The sequence below is a fragment of the Odontesthes bonariensis genome, chromosome 21 (genome assembly GCF_027942865.1).
Source record: "Odontesthes bonariensis isolate fOdoBon6 chromosome 21, fOdoBon6.hap1, whole genome shotgun sequence".
Classification (NCBI taxonomy): Eukaryota; Metazoa; Chordata; class Actinopteri; order Atheriniformes; family Atherinopsidae; genus Odontesthes; species Odontesthes bonariensis.
In genome coordinates, this window is record NC_134526.1 from 33,142,241 (window position 1) to 33,158,359 (window position 16,119).

Genomic DNA, 16,119 nt, shown 5'->3' on the forward strand with positions numbered 1-16,119 from the left:
GTGGTTGTGTGCAGATTATGCAACAAGGAATTCGCGTATCACCGCAGCGTATCAAGCCTCAAATATCACCTCAACGCTAAACATGTAGCAGCTAGCGTGGAAGCTAACGGGGGCCCAACGCAGCTTAACATCCAAGATTCTATATACTGTGTTTTCATGCATGCTACATTCAGATTTCAAATAGGGATATGTTCTGTGTTTGTTGAAATATTGTTGAAAATGTTAATTTTCTAAAGGATAAAGTATATGCGATTAAAATGCGATTAATTTCGATTAATTAATTTCAAAGCCTGTAGTTAACTCGATTAAAAATTTTAATCGAGTCACAGCCCTAATTATCACATTATATTCCAATCAGCAGTCTGCAGTCAAAGTAAATGGGGTTTTATCTAATTAATTCCCTGATGCAGACAAGGCTACCCCTCATCTCCCCTTCTGTTTAATGTAAGTATAGCTCCACTTACACAACACATGAGGGATGACAGTCATGCAAAAAGGCCTGATAATAAAATAGCTAAATATCACTGTACGCTCATGACGTACCCTTGTATATATTAGATTCAACAATCAAACATTTAACAGATCTTATCATTAGATATGGATCAGGTTATAATGTAAACATGGACGAAACAAGTTTTAATGGATGTAGGCAGTGGAATGCCACAAACAATCAAGTTTCAGTGAGAGTTCAAATGGTCTACAAGTGGCATTAAATATAACTTATATAAAACAAACTACAAGAGCATAATCCAAAATATCACTGAAGATTTAAATCCATGGACAGCACTTACTTTGTCTCTTCTAGGCTGCATGAATATACAGCCCAAATTTCTCTACCACTTTCAGAAGCTCCCCACTGATATCCCCAAAACAATGTTTCACTACTATAATATATTAGAATAGAACAGGGAAGACACCCAGGGTTAGATTAAAAGCACTACAGCTGTATAAAGTCCCAAATGCTGCTACTGGGCAGCACAGTTAAAACCAGTAACATGGATCCAGGACTCATCGTGCACTCTGAAAGAAATCCAAAATAGAGAATGGACTAATAACACCGTGAGAATTTGTAGAAGGGTAAAACTCTAACTCAGGCTGAAAACAATCTCTGCACTGACGCATATTTGCTATTTAAAGTACTTTACGCATTTGGATGCTGGCTTTAGAAAATGGCCTCAACTCAAAGGATGGAGCCCTTAAATCCTTGGCACAGTTGAGGGACAAATTTCAGCTTCCCAGGACAGACTTTTATAGACATCTACAATGAAGGGACTTTTTGAGGTGAAAAAGGGACTGAAGCCCTGTGCAGTTGAAGATTAATTGATCTAGGTTTACAAAGGAAAAGGAGAAAAAAGCGATTTCTATCAAAAGCCATCGCACCATATAGTCTCATCCACAACCCCAAGCAATACAATAAATTAACATGAATGTACCACAAAACACATGAACATAGATGTACCACAAAACAGACGAACATAGACGTACCACAAAACACATGAACATAGATGTACCACAAAACAGACGAACATAGACGTACCACAAAACAGACTAACACAGACGTACCACAAAACAGACTAACACAGACGTACCACAAAACAGACGAACATAGACGTACCACAAAACAGACGAACACAGACGTACCACAAAACAGACGAACACAGACGTACCACAAAACAGACTAACACAGACGTACCACAAAACAGACGAACATAGACGTACCACAAAACAGACGAACACAGACGTACCACAAAACAGACGAACATAGACGTACCACAAAACAGACGAACACAGACGTACCACAAAACAGACGTACTCAAATACATGGGGGAAATTTTAAATGAAAGGTAGTGATGAGATTTTTCCAAACACCATAAATATTAACAAATATGGGCCAAACATAGATAAATACATTTTGGAGAAAGTGCATTGCAGTTATTGGAAACCACACTTACATATTGTGGTTGTGTTCAAAATGACCTAAATTCTGGAAAGATGTATTTGTGGTACTCAATGCGATATTTAATCAAAATCTTGCTTAACATCCAAGGGGGTGCAATACTAGGACTAACACCAACAGGATGTGTTTGCATATACTATTAATAGCAGCTATTAAATCTCTCACAATTAAATGGTTTAAAGCTAACACTCCAACATACCACATGGAGCTAAACGAAGTATGGGAGGTATACTAGATGAAACAGATCAGAACTTAAGAATACGAAAAGACACGTGCCAGAGGATGGAGCCCTGCAGACACTGTTTGAATGCAGTCAGAATACCATGTATTCCTTTTATTTTGCGTTGTTGCCGTGAAGTCACTGACAGGCAAACCTGACTACTATTGCCCCTTTTCCACCAAACATTTTTGTACCAGTACGGCTCTACACGGTACCACTCTACCCTGATTGGGAGCTTTTCCACCACGGGTTGAAGGTGGGACCCGTTACAATTTTTAGCACCGGCTAGTACCTGCTTCAGAGGTGGGTCTAGTCGGTACTAGTCGGTGCTAAAACGTCACGTGATCAGTGCTGTCCACTGATTGGTCAGGTGAAATTACGTCATACACGCAATGAAGCTCGGGGAGCTTTAAATAATCACCCGCCATGTATGAAAACACACCTGCGAGAGCAACAGAGAGTAAACAGAACTACGAATATGGAAGACCAGAGAAGGAAAGCCAACCCATGGACGATGAGCGAGGTGCAGAGCTTTCTGTGTGTGGTGGCCGAGGACCGCATACAGAAGGAACTGGACGGAGCGACAATAAATGAGAAGGTGTTCCAGGATATAGCCAAGCTGATGGCTAGCCATGGCTATCACCGTAATTCTCATTAGTGCCGAGACAAGCTGAAGAGTGATTACGGGCAGGTAAAGGACCACAACAGCGAAACAACAGTGGAAAAGGGGCATATGTGTGCAGAGCGACGTGAAGGTGTGTGGAGAAGGACTCTTTGGTTTGTTGTTTAACTACCTGCCCCTGTCAGGTGTGTATTTGAGGTACTGTTTATCAAGTTGTACCTGGCAGCGCTGCTTCAGCTGCCGGCTGACATCAGCCAGGCCCTCCAGAGTCTTCACCTTAGCCAGTTCTTCCCTCAGGTCCTGGTGGATCTGCAGCCTAAACAAAATCAGATGCAGTCCATGTGAAAATGTAGCAGGATGTCCGTTTGGCTGCTTTTTTAGCTGGTTTGGACTAGCCTCCATTTTGCACCTTACATTGTATAAACGCTTGACTGCTTGCTGCACTGTGGACTGTATATAGGTTCATTGCTTCTCCTTTTCTTACTGTACTTGTTTAAATTGATTCTTGCTTAATTATTATGCTGCTAAACAGAGAGCTACTAAACTTTTTACCGTTGTTCCTGCAACAGTGTCAACAAAGACCTATTCTGCAGCTGGGGTGTGGAAGTGAGAGCACTTTTCTCTAAATGATCATTTTAAATGTAAATCTAACTGTTAAAACACAGCTACCCTGCTACAAGTTATGTGTACAGAGATTCTGGGACACAGATTGACAGAATGAGACTCCGAGCAGCCGGCTACCTTCTGTTCTCTTGGCTGAAGACAGAAACAGATTATGTACATAAGAGCAGTTTTAGCTGGGATTTGACTGTTAACAGTATGTGTGAGCAAAACAATCAGAACAGCAGAGAAATGGGCAGGTTAGCAACACGAGCGGAAATCTACACATCCAGAGATTTTCACATTTTTGTGAGAAAATGACCATCAAAGTAAAAGTAACCCATTGGATCAGAAGTATTGCAGATGCTGTGTGTGCATAACTTTAATGCTCTCTGTGACATTTATGCAGCTGCTGAGTTAGACCAGGGGCGGGCAGCCCACGGCTCGTTCATCCTGATGCTGCAGAAAATAAATGAAAAAGTCTCCAATTCAAGTGTATTTTATTTGTCTTAGTTACTTTTTTATTGTAGTTCTAAATTGAAAGATTATTGTGATCTTCAAATATTAAAATAAAATGATATTCTATTAGTTTTATTATTTTTCATCACACTCGCCGGTATATGGCCGCCAAAACGCTGCGCATTTATGGAGACTTTCAACCCCAAGTATGGAGAAATGTAAGAAAAGAAAAATATCTGCAGAAAATAGAACATTTAATGATGCCTGCAGATTCATTTGCATTTACCTCTGAGGAGACTGGCTCAACAGTGGGCCTGATTTCCGTAAGCAACACACTCAGTCAAAGTGCTGACATGCACAGAACAGGCCTGCTAACTTATCAATGGGAAGTAGAACAGAAGTAGAAAAGGTCCGTTTGGATCTGCTGCTTTGCTGGACCTGTCAGCTTGTCCTCAGACAGGACGCTGAACAACGCATCCTCGGACAGGACGCTGAACAACGCGTCCTCGGACAGGATGCTGAACAACGGGACGCTGAACAACGCATCCTCGGACAGGACGCTGAACAAGGCGTCCTCGGACAGGACGCTGAACAACAGGACGCTGAACAACAGGACGCTGAACAACGCATCCTCGGACAGGACGCTGAACAACGCGTCCTTGGACAGGATGCTGAACAACGGGACGCTGAACAACGCATCCTCGGACAGGACGCTGAACAAGACGTCCTCGGACAGGACGCTGAACAACGCGTCCTTGGACATGATGCTGAACAACGGGACGCTGAACAACGCATCCTCGGACAGGACGCTGAACAACGCGTCCTTGGACAGGATGCTGAACAACGGGACGCTGAACAACGCATCCTCGGACAGGACGCTGAACAAGGCGTCCTCGGACAGGACGCTGAACAACAGGACGCTGAACAACAGGACGCTGAACAACAGGACGCTGAACAACGCGTCCTCGGACAGGACGCTGAACAACAGGACGCTGAACAACGGGACGCTGAACAACGCGTCCTCGGACAGGACGCTGAACAACAGGACGCTGAACAACAGGATGCTGAACAACGCGTCCTCGGACAGAACGCTGAGAAACAGGACGCTGAACAACAGGACGCTGAACAACGTGTCCTCGGACAGGACGCTGAACAAGGCGTCCTCGATAAAGGACGCTGAACAACGCGTCCTTGGACAGGATGCTGAACAACGGGACGCTGAACAACGCATCCTCGGACAGGACGCTGAACAACGCGTCCTTGGACAGGATGCTGAACAACGGGACGCTGAACAACGCATCCTCGGACAGGACGCTGAACAAGGCGTCCTCGGACAGGATGCTGAACAACGCGTCCTCAGACAGGACGCTGAACAACGCGTCCTCGGACAGGACGCTGAACAACAGGACGCTGAACAACAGGACGCTGAACAACGCGTCCTCGGACAGGACGCTGAACAACAGGACGCTGAACAACAGGACGCTGAACAACAGGACGCTGAACAACGTGACGCTGAACAACGTGACGCTGAACAACGCGTCCTCAGACAGGACGCTGAACAACGGGACGCTGAACAACGGGACGCTGAACAACGTGTCCTCAGACAGGACGCTGAACAACGGCACGCTGAACAACGGGACGCTGAACAACGCGTCCTCAGACAGGACACTGAACAACGGGACACTGAACAACGGGACGCTAAACAACGCGTCCTCAGACAGGACGCTGAACAACGGGACGCTGAACAACGCGTCCTCAGACAGGACGCTGAACAACAAGTCCTCAGACAGGACGCTGAACAACGGGACGCTGAACAACGCGTCCTCGGACAGGACGCTGAACAACGGGACGCTGAACAACGCGTCCTCAGACAGGACGCTAAACAACGGGACGCTAAACAACGGGACGCTAAACAACGCGTCCTCGGACAGGACGCTGAACAACGCATCCTCGGACAGGACGCTGAACAACGGGACGCTGAACAACGGGACGCTGAACAACGCGTCCTCGGACAGGACGCTAAACAACGGGACGCTAAACAACGCGTCCTTTGACAGGACGCTGAACAACGGGACGCTGAACAACGGGACGCTGAACAACGCGTCCTCGGACAGGACGCTAAACAACGGGACGCTGAACAACACATCCTCGGACAGGACGCTGAACAACGGGACGCTGAACAACGGGACGCTGAACAACGGGACGCTGAACAACGGGACGCTGAACAACGCGTCCTCAGACAGGACGCTGAACAACGGGACGCTGAACAACGCGTCCTCACACAGGACGCTGAACAATGGGACGCTGAACAACGGGTCCTCGGACAGGACGCTGAACAACGCGTCCTCGGACAGAACGCTAAAAAAACGCGTCCTCAGACAGGACGCTGAACAACGGGACGCTGAACAACGCGTCCTCAGAAAGGACGCTGAACAACGGGACGCTGAACAACGCGTCCTCGGACAGGACGCTGAACAACGCGTCCTCGGACAGGACGCTGAACAACGCGTCCTATGACAGGACGCTAAACAACGCGTCCTCGGACAGGACGCTGAACAACGCGTCCTCGGACAGGACACTGAACAACGCGTCCTCGGACAGGACGCTAAAAAAACGCGTCCTCAGACAGGACGCTGAACAACGGGACGCTGAACAACGGGACGCTGAACAACGCGTCCTCAGAAAGGACGCTGAACAACGGGACGCTGAACAACGCGTCCTCGGACAGGACGCTGAACAACGCGTCCTCGGACAGGACGCTGAACAACGCGTCCTCGGACAGGACGCTAAAAAAACGCGTCCTCAGACAGGACGCTGAACAACGGGACGCTGAACAACGCGTCCTCAGAAAGGACGCTGAACAACGGGACGCTGAACAACGGGACGCTGAACAACGCGTCCTCGGACAGGACGCTGAACAACGCGTCCTCGGACAGGAAGCTGAACAACGCGTCCTCGGACAGGACGCTAAACAACGGGACGCTGAACAACGCATCCTCGGACAGGACGCTGAACAACGCGTCCTTGGACAGGATGCTGAACAACGGGACGCTGAACAACGCATCCTCGGACAGGACGCTGAAAAAGGCGTCCTCGGACAGGACGCTGAACAACAGGACGCTGAACAACGCGTCCTCGAACAGGACGCTGAACAACGGGACGCTGAACAACGCGTCCTCGGACAGGACGCTGAACAACAGGACGCTGAACAACAGGACGCTGAACAACAGGACGCTGAACAACGCGTCCTTGGACAGGACGCTGAAAAACAGGACGCTGAACAACGCGTCCTCGGACAGGACGCTGAACAACGGGACGCTAAACAACGGGACGCTAAACAACGCGTCCTCGGACAGGACGCTGAACAACGCATCCTCGGACAGGACGCTGAACAACGGGACGCTGAACAACGGGACGCTGAACAACGCGTCCTCGGACAGGACGCTAAACAACGGGACGCTAAACAACGCGTCCTTTGACAGGACGCTGAACAACGGGACGCTGAACAACGGGACGCTGAACAACGCGTCCTCGGACAGGACGCTAAACAACGGGACGCTGAACAACACATCCTCGGACAGGACGCTGAACAACGGGACGCTGAACAACGGGACGCTGAACAACGGGACGCTGAACAACGGGACGCTGAACAACGCGTCCTCAGACAGGACGCTGAACAACGGGACGCTGAACAACGCGTCCTCACACAGGACGCTGAACAATGGGACGCTGAACAACGGGTCCTCGGACAGGACGCTGAACAACGCGTCCTCGGACAGAACGCTAAAAAAACGCGTCCTCAGACAGGACGCTGAACAACGGGACGCTGAACAACGCGTCCTCAGAAAGGACGCTGAACAACGGGACGCTGAACAACGCGTCCTCGGACAGGACGCTGAACAACGCGTCCTCGGACAGGACGCTGAACAACGCGTCCTATGACAGGACGCTAAACAACGCGTCCTCGGACAGGACGCTGAACAACGCGTCCTCGGACAGGACACTGAACAACGCGTCCTCGGACAGGACGCTAAAAAAACGCGTCCTCAGACAGGACGCTGAACAACGGGACGCTGAACAACGGGACGCTGAACAACGCGTCCTCAGAAAGGACGCTGAACAACGGGACGCTGAACAACGCGTCCTCGGACAGGACGCTGAACAACGCGTCCTCGGACAGGAAGCTGAACAACGCGTCCTCGGACAGGACGCTAAACAACGGGACGCTGAACAACGCATCCTCGGACAGGACGCTGAACAACGCGTCCTTGGACAGGATGCTGAACAACGGGACGCTGAACAACGCATCCTCGGACAGGACGCTGAAAAAGGCGTCCTCGGACAGGACGCTGAACAACAGGACGCTGAACAACGCGTCCTCGAACAGGACGCTGAACAACGGGACGCTGAACAACGCGTCCTCGGACAGGACGCTGAACAACAGGACGCTGAACAACAGGACGCTGAACAACAGGACGCTGAACAACGCGTCCTTGGACAGGACGCTGAAAAACAGGACGCTGAACAACGCGTCCTCGGACAGGACGCTGAACAAGACGTCCTCGATAAAGGACGCTGAACAACGCGTCCTTGGACAGGATGCTGAACAACGGGACGCTGAACAACGCATCCTCGGACAGGACGCTGAACAACGCGTCCTTGGACAGGATGCTGAACAACGGGACGCTGAACAACGCATCCTCGGACAGGACGCTGAACAAGGCGTCCTCGGACAGGATGCTGAACAACACGTCCTCAGACAGGACGCTGAACAACGCGTCCTCAGACAGGACGCTGAACAACAGGACGCTGAACAACAGGACGCTGAACAACGCGTCCTCGGACAGGACGCTGAACAACAGGACGCTGAACAACGTGACGCTGAACAACAGGACGCTGAACAACGTGACGCTGAACAACGTGACGCTGAACAACGTGACGCTGAACAACGTGACGCTGAACAACGTGACGCTGAACAACGCGTCCTCAGACAGGACGCTGAACAACGGGACGCTGAACAACGTGTCCTCAGACAGGACGCTGAACAACGGCACGCTGAACAACGGGACGCTGAACAAAGCGTCCTCAGACAGGACACTGAACAACGGGACACTGAACAACGGGACGCTAAACAACGCGTCCTCAGACAGGACGCTGAACAACGGGACGCTGAACAACGCGTCCTCAGACAGGACGCTGAACAACAAGTCCTCAGACAGGACGCTGAACAACGGGACGCTGAACAACGCGTCCTCGGACAGGACGCTGAACAACGGGACGCTGAACAACGCGTCCTCAGACAGGACGCTAAACAACGGGACGCTAAACAACGGGACGCTAAACAACGCGTCCTCGGACAGGACGCTGAACAACGCATCCTCGGAGAGGACGCTGAACAACGGGACGCTGAACAACGGGACGCTGAACAACGGGACGCTGAACAACGGGACGCTGAACAACGCGTCCTCGGACGGAACGCTAAACAACGGGACGCTAAACAACGCGTCCTTTGACAGGACGCTGAACAACGGGACGCTGAACAACGCGTCCTCGGACAGGACGCTAAACAACGGGACGCTGAACAACACATCCTCGGACAGGACGCTGAACAACGGGACGCTGAACAACGGGACGCTGAACAACGGGACGCTGAACAACGCGTCCTCAGACAGGACGCTGAACAACGGGACGCTGAACAACGGGTCCTCGGACAGGACGCTGAACAACGCGTCCTCGGACAGAACGCTAAAAAAACGCGTCCTCAGACAGGACGCTGAACAACGGGACGCTGAACAACGGGACGCTGAACAACGCGTCCTCAGAAAGGACGCTGAACAACGGGACGCTGAACAACGCGTCCTCGGACAGGACGCTGAACAACGCGTCCTCGGACAGGAAGCTGAACAACGCGTCCTCGGACAGGACGCTGAACAACGCGTCCTATGACAGGACGCTAAACAACGCGTCCTCGGACAGGACGCTGAACAACGCGTCCTCGGACAGGACACTGAACAACGCGTCCTCGGACAGGACGCTAAAAAAACGCGTCCTCAGACAGGACGCTGAACAACGGGACGCTGAACAACGCGTCCTCGGACGGAACGCTAAACAACGGGACGCTAAACAACGCGTCCTTTGACAGGACGCTGAACAACGGGACGCTGAACAACGCGTCCTCGGACAGGACGCTAAACAACGGGACGCTGAACAACACATCCTCGGACAGGACGCTGAACAACGGGACGCTGAACAACGGGACGCTGAACAACGGGACGCTGAACAACGGGACGCTGAACAACGCGTCCTCAGACAGGACGCTGAACAACGGGACGCTGAACAACGGGACGCTGAACAACGGGACGCTGAACAACGCGTCCTCGGACGGAACGCTAAACAACGGGACGCTAAACAACGCGTCCTTTGACAGGACGCTGAACAACGGGACGCTGAACAACGGGACGCTGAACAACGGGACGCTGAACAACGGGACGCTGAACAACGCGTCCTCGGACGGAACGCTAAACAACGGGACGCTAAACAACGCGTCCTTTGACAGGACGCTGAACAACGGGACGCTGAACAACGCGTCCTCGGACAGGACGCTAAACAACGGGACGCTGAACAACACATCCTCGGACAGGACGCTGAACAACGGGACGCTGAACAACGGGACGCTGAACAACGGGACGCTGAACAACGGGACGCTGAACAACGCGTCCTCAGACAGGACGCTGAACAACGGGACGCTGAACAACGCGTCCTCACACAGGACGCTGAACAATGGGACGCTGAACAACGGGTCCTCGGACAGGACGCTGAACAACGCGTCCTCGGACAGAACGCTAAAAAAACGCGTCCTCAGACAGGACGCTGAACAACGGGACGCTGAACAACGGGACGCTGAACAACGCGTCCTCAGAAAGGACGCTGAACAACGGGACGCTGAACAACGCGTCCTCGGACAGGACGCTGAACAACGCGTCCTCGGACAGGAAGCTGAACAACGCGTCCTCGGACAGGACGCTGAACAACGCGTCCTATGACAGGACGCTAAACAACGCGTCCTCGGACAGGACGCTGAACAACGCGTCCTCGGACAGGACACTGAACAACGCGTCCTCGGACAGGACGCTAAAAAAACGCGTCCTCAGACAGGACGCTGAACAACGGGACGCTGAACAACGGGACGCTGAACAACGCGTCCTCAGAAAGGACACTGAACAACGGGACGCTGAACAACGCGTCCTCGGACAGGACGCTGAACAACGCGTCCTCGGACAGGAAGCTGAACAACGCGTCCTCGGACAGGACGCTAAACAACGGGACGCTGAACAACGCATCCTCGGACAGGACGCTGAACAACGCGTCCTTGGACAGGATGCTGAACAACGGGACGCTGAACAACGCATCCTCGGACAGGACGCTGAACAAGGCGTCCTCGGACAGGACGCTGAACAACAGGACGCTGAACAACGCGTCCTCGAACAGGACGCTGAACAACGGGACGCTGAACAACGCGTCCTCGGACAGGACGCTGAACAACAGGACGCTGAACAACAGGACGCTGAACAACAGGACGCTGAACAACGCGTCCTTGGACAGGACGCTGAAAAACAGGACGCTGAACAACAGGACGCTGAACAACAGGACGCTGAACAACGCGTCCTCGGACAGGACGCTGAACAAGGCGTCCTCGATAAAGGACGCTGAACAACGCGTCCTTGGACAGGATGCTGAACAACGGGACGCTGAACAACGCATCCTCGGACAGGACGCTGAACAACGGGACGCTGAACAACGCATCCTCGGACAGGACGCTGAACAACGCGTCCTCGGACAGGACGCTGAATAACAGGACGCTGAACAACGCGTCCTCGGACAGGACGCTGAACAACAGGACGCTGAACAACGCGTCCTCGAACAGGACGCTGAGCAAGGCCTCCTCGGACAGGACGCTGAACAAGGCGTCCTCGGACAGGACGCTGAACAACGCGTCCTCGGACAGGATGCTGAACAACGGGACGCTGAAAAACGCATCCTCGGACAGGACGCTGAACAACGCGTCCTTGGACAGGATGCTGAACAACGGGACGCTGAACAACGCATCCTCGGACAGGACGCTGAACAAGGCGTCCTCGGACAGGACGCTGAACAAGGCGTCCTCGGACAGGACGCTGAACAACGCGTCCTCAGACAGGACGCTGAACAACAGGACGCTGAACAACGCGTCCTCGGACAGGACGCTGAACAACGCGTCCTCGGACATGACGCTGAACAAGGCGTCCTCGGACAGGACGCTGAACAACGCGTCCTCAGACAGGACGCTGAACAACAGGACGCTGAACAACGCATCCTCGGACAGGACGCTGAACAAGGCGTCCTCGGACAGGACGGTGAACAACGCGTCCTCGGACATGACGCTGAACAACGGGACGCTGAACAACGGGACGCTGAAAGACGCGTCCTCAGACAGGACACTGAACAATGGGACGCTGAACAACGGGACGCTGAACAACGGGACGCTGAACAACGGGACGCTGAACAACGCGTCCTCAGACAGGACACTGAACAACGGGACGCTAAACAACGCGTCCTCAGACGGGACGCTGAACAACGCGTCCTCAGACAGGACGCTGAACAACGGGACGCTGAACAACGCGTCCTCAGACAGGACGCTGAACAACGCGTCCTCAGAAAGGACGCTGAACAACGGGACGCTGAACAACGCGTCCTCGGACAGGACGCTGAACAACGCGTCCTCGGACAGGAAGCTGAACAACGCGTCCTCGGACAGGACGCTGAACAACGCGTCCTATGACAGGACGCTAAACAACGCGTCCTATGACAGGACGCTAAACAACGCGTCCTCGGACAGGACGCTGAACAACGCGTCCTCGGACAGGACGCTAAACAACGGGACACTGAACAACGCGTCCTCGGACAAGACACTGAACAACGCGTCCTCGGACAGGACGCTAAAAAAACGCGTCCTCAGACAGGACGCTGAACAACGGGACGCTGAACAACGGGACGCTGAACAACGGGACGCTGAACAACGCGTCCTCAGAAAGGACGCTGAACAACGGGATGCTGAACAACGCGTCCTCGGACAGGACGCTGAACAACGCGTCCTCGGACAGGAAGCTGAACAACGCGTCCTCGGACAGGACGCTGAACAACGCGTCCTCGGACAGGACGCTGAACAAGGCGTCCTCGGACAGGACGCTAAACAACGGGACGCTGAACAACGGGACGCTGAACAACGCATCCTCGGACAGGACGCTGAACAAGGCGTCCTCGGACAGGACGCTAAACAACGCGTCCTCGGACAGGACGCTGAACAACAGGACGCTGAACAACAGGACGCTGAACAACGGGACGCTGAACAACGGGACGCTGAACAACGGGACGCTGAACAACGCGTCCTCGGACAGGACGCTGAACAACAGGACGCTGAACAACGGGACGCTGAACAACGCGTCCTCGGACAGGACGCTGAACAAGACGTCCTCGGACAGGACGCTGAGCAAGGCCTCCTCGGACAAGGACGCTGAGCAAGGCCTCCTCGGACAGGACGCTGAACAAGGCGTCCTCGGACAGGACGCTGAACAACGCGTCCTCAGACAGGACGCTGAACAACAGGACGCTGAACAACAGGACGCTGAACAACGCGTCCTCGGACAGGACGCTGAACAACGCGTCCTCGGACATGACGCTGAACAAGGCGTCCTCGGACAGGACGCTGAACAACGCGTCCTCAGACAGGACGCTGAACAACAGGACGCTGAACAACAGGACGCTGAACAACGCGTCCTCGGACAGGACGCTGAACAACGCGTCCTCGGACATGACGGTGAACAACGCGTCCTCGGACATGACGCTGAACAACGGGACGCTGAACAACGGGACGCTGAACAACGGGACGCTGAACAACGCGTCCTCAGACAGGACACTGAACAATGGGACGCTGAACAACGGGACGCTGAACAACGGGACGCTGAACAACGCGTCCTCAGACAGGACACTGAACAACGGGACACTGAACAACGGGACGCTAAACAACACGTCCTCAGACGGGACGCTGAACAACGCGTCCTCAGACAGGACGCTGAACAACGGGACGCTGAACAACGCGTCCTCAGACAGGACGCTGAACAACGCGTCCTCAGAAAGGACGCTGAACAACGGGACGCTGAACAACGCGTCCTCGGACAGGAAGCTGAACAACGCGTCCTCGGACAGGAAGCTGAACAACGCGTCCTCGGACAGGACGCTGAACAACGCGTCCTATGACAGGACGCTAAACAACGCGTCCTATGACAGGACGCTAAACAACGCGTCCTCGGACAGGACGCTGAACAACGCGTCCTCGGACAGGACGCTAAACAACGGGACACTGAACAACGCGTCCTCGGACAGCACACTGAACAACGCGTCCTCGGACAGGACGCTAAAAAAACGCGTCCTCAGACAGGACGCTGAACAACGGGACGCTGAGCAACGGGACGCTGAACAACGGAACGCTGAACAACGCGTCCTCAGAAAGGACGCTGAACAACGGGATGCTGAACAACGCGTCCTCGGACAGGACGCTGAACAACGCGTCCTCGGACAGGACGCTGAACAACGCGTCCTCGGACAGGACGCTGAACAACGCGTCCTCGGACAGGAAGCTGAACAACGCGTCCTCGGACAGGACGCTGAACAACGCGTCCTCGGACAGGACGCTGAACAACGCGTCCTCGGACAGGACGCTGAACAACGCGTCCTCGGACAGGACGCTAAACAACGGGACGCTGAACAACGGGACGCTGAACAACGCATCCTCGGACAGGACGCTGAACAAGGCGTCCTCGGACAGGACGCTGAACAACGCGTCCTCGGACAGGACGCTAAACAACGCGTCCTCGGACAGGACGCTGAACAACAGGACGCTGAACAACATGACGCTGAACAACAGGACGCTGAACAACGGGACGCTGAACAACGCGTCCTCGGACAGGACGCTGAACAACAGGACGCTGAACAACGGGACGCTGAACAACGCGTCCTCGGACAGGACGCTGAACAAGACGTCCTCGATAAAGGACGCTGAACAACGCGTCCTTGGACAGGATGCTGAACAACGCATCCTCGGAGAGGACGCTGAACAACGCGTCCTCGGACAGGACGCTGAACAACAGGACGCTGAACAACGCGTCCTCGGACAGGACGCTGAGCAAGGCCTCCTCGGACAGGACGCTGAGCAAGGCCTCCTCGGACAGGACGCTGAGCAAGGCCTCCTCGGACAGGACGCTGAACAACGTGTCCTCGGACAGGACGCTGAACAACGCGTCCTTGGACAGGATGCTGAACAACGCGTCCTCGGACAGGACGCTGAACAACAGGACGCTGAACAACGCGTCCTCGGACAGGACGCTGAACAACGGGACGCTGAACAACGGGACGCTGAACAACGGGACGCTGAACAACGGGACGCTGAACAACGCGTCCTCAGACAGGACGCTGAACAACGGGATGCTGAACAACGCGTCCTCGGACAGGACGCTGAACAACGGGACGCTGAACAACGCATCCTCGGACAGGACGCTGAACAAGGCGTCCTCGGACAGGACGCTGAAAAACAGGACGCTGAACAACAGGACGCTGAACAACAGGACGCTGAACAACGCGTCCTCGGACAGGACGCTGAACAACGCGTCCTCGGACAGGACGCTGAACAAGACGTCCTCGATAAAGGACGCTGAACAACGCGTCCTTGGACAGGATGCTGAACAACGGGACGCTGAACAACGCATCCTCGGAGAGGACGCTGAACAACGCGTCCTCGGACAGGACACTGAACAACAGGACGCTGAACAACGCGTCCTCGGACAGGACGCTGAGCAAGGCCTCCTCGGACAGGACGCTGAGCAAGGCCTCCTCGGACAGGACGCTGAACAACGTGTCCTCGGACAGGACGCTGAACAACGCGTCCTCGGACAGGACGCTGAACAACGCGTCCTTGGACAGGATGCTGAACAACGCGTCCTCGGACAGGACGCTGAACAACAGGACGCTGAACAACGCGTCCTCGGACAGGACGCTGAACAACGGGACGCTGAACAACGGGATGCTGAACAAAGGGACGCTGAACAACGGGACGCTGAACAACGCGTCCTCAGACAGGACGCTGAACAACGGGACGCTGAACAACGCGTCCTCAGACAGGACGCTGAACAACGGGACGCTGAACAACGCGTCCTCAGACAGGACGCTGAA

The 16,119-nt window shown here is 53.8% G+C and overlaps 1 protein-coding gene across 1 annotated transcript in view; it reads right to left on the minus strand.

Moving 5' to 3' along the window:
* The window catches only part of dus1l (dihydrouridine synthase 1-like (S. cerevisiae)), a 54,264-nt gene that overhangs the window by 16,688 nt on the left and 21,457 nt on the right, over nucleotides 1-16,119 (minus strand). The window contains exon 9 of the mRNA XM_075453151.1: nucleotides 3,019-3,115. Within this exon, the coding sequence (XP_075309266.1) occupies nucleotides 3,019-3,115 (97 nt within the window). The remainder of the gene's footprint in view (nucleotides 1-3,018; nucleotides 3,116-16,119) is intronic.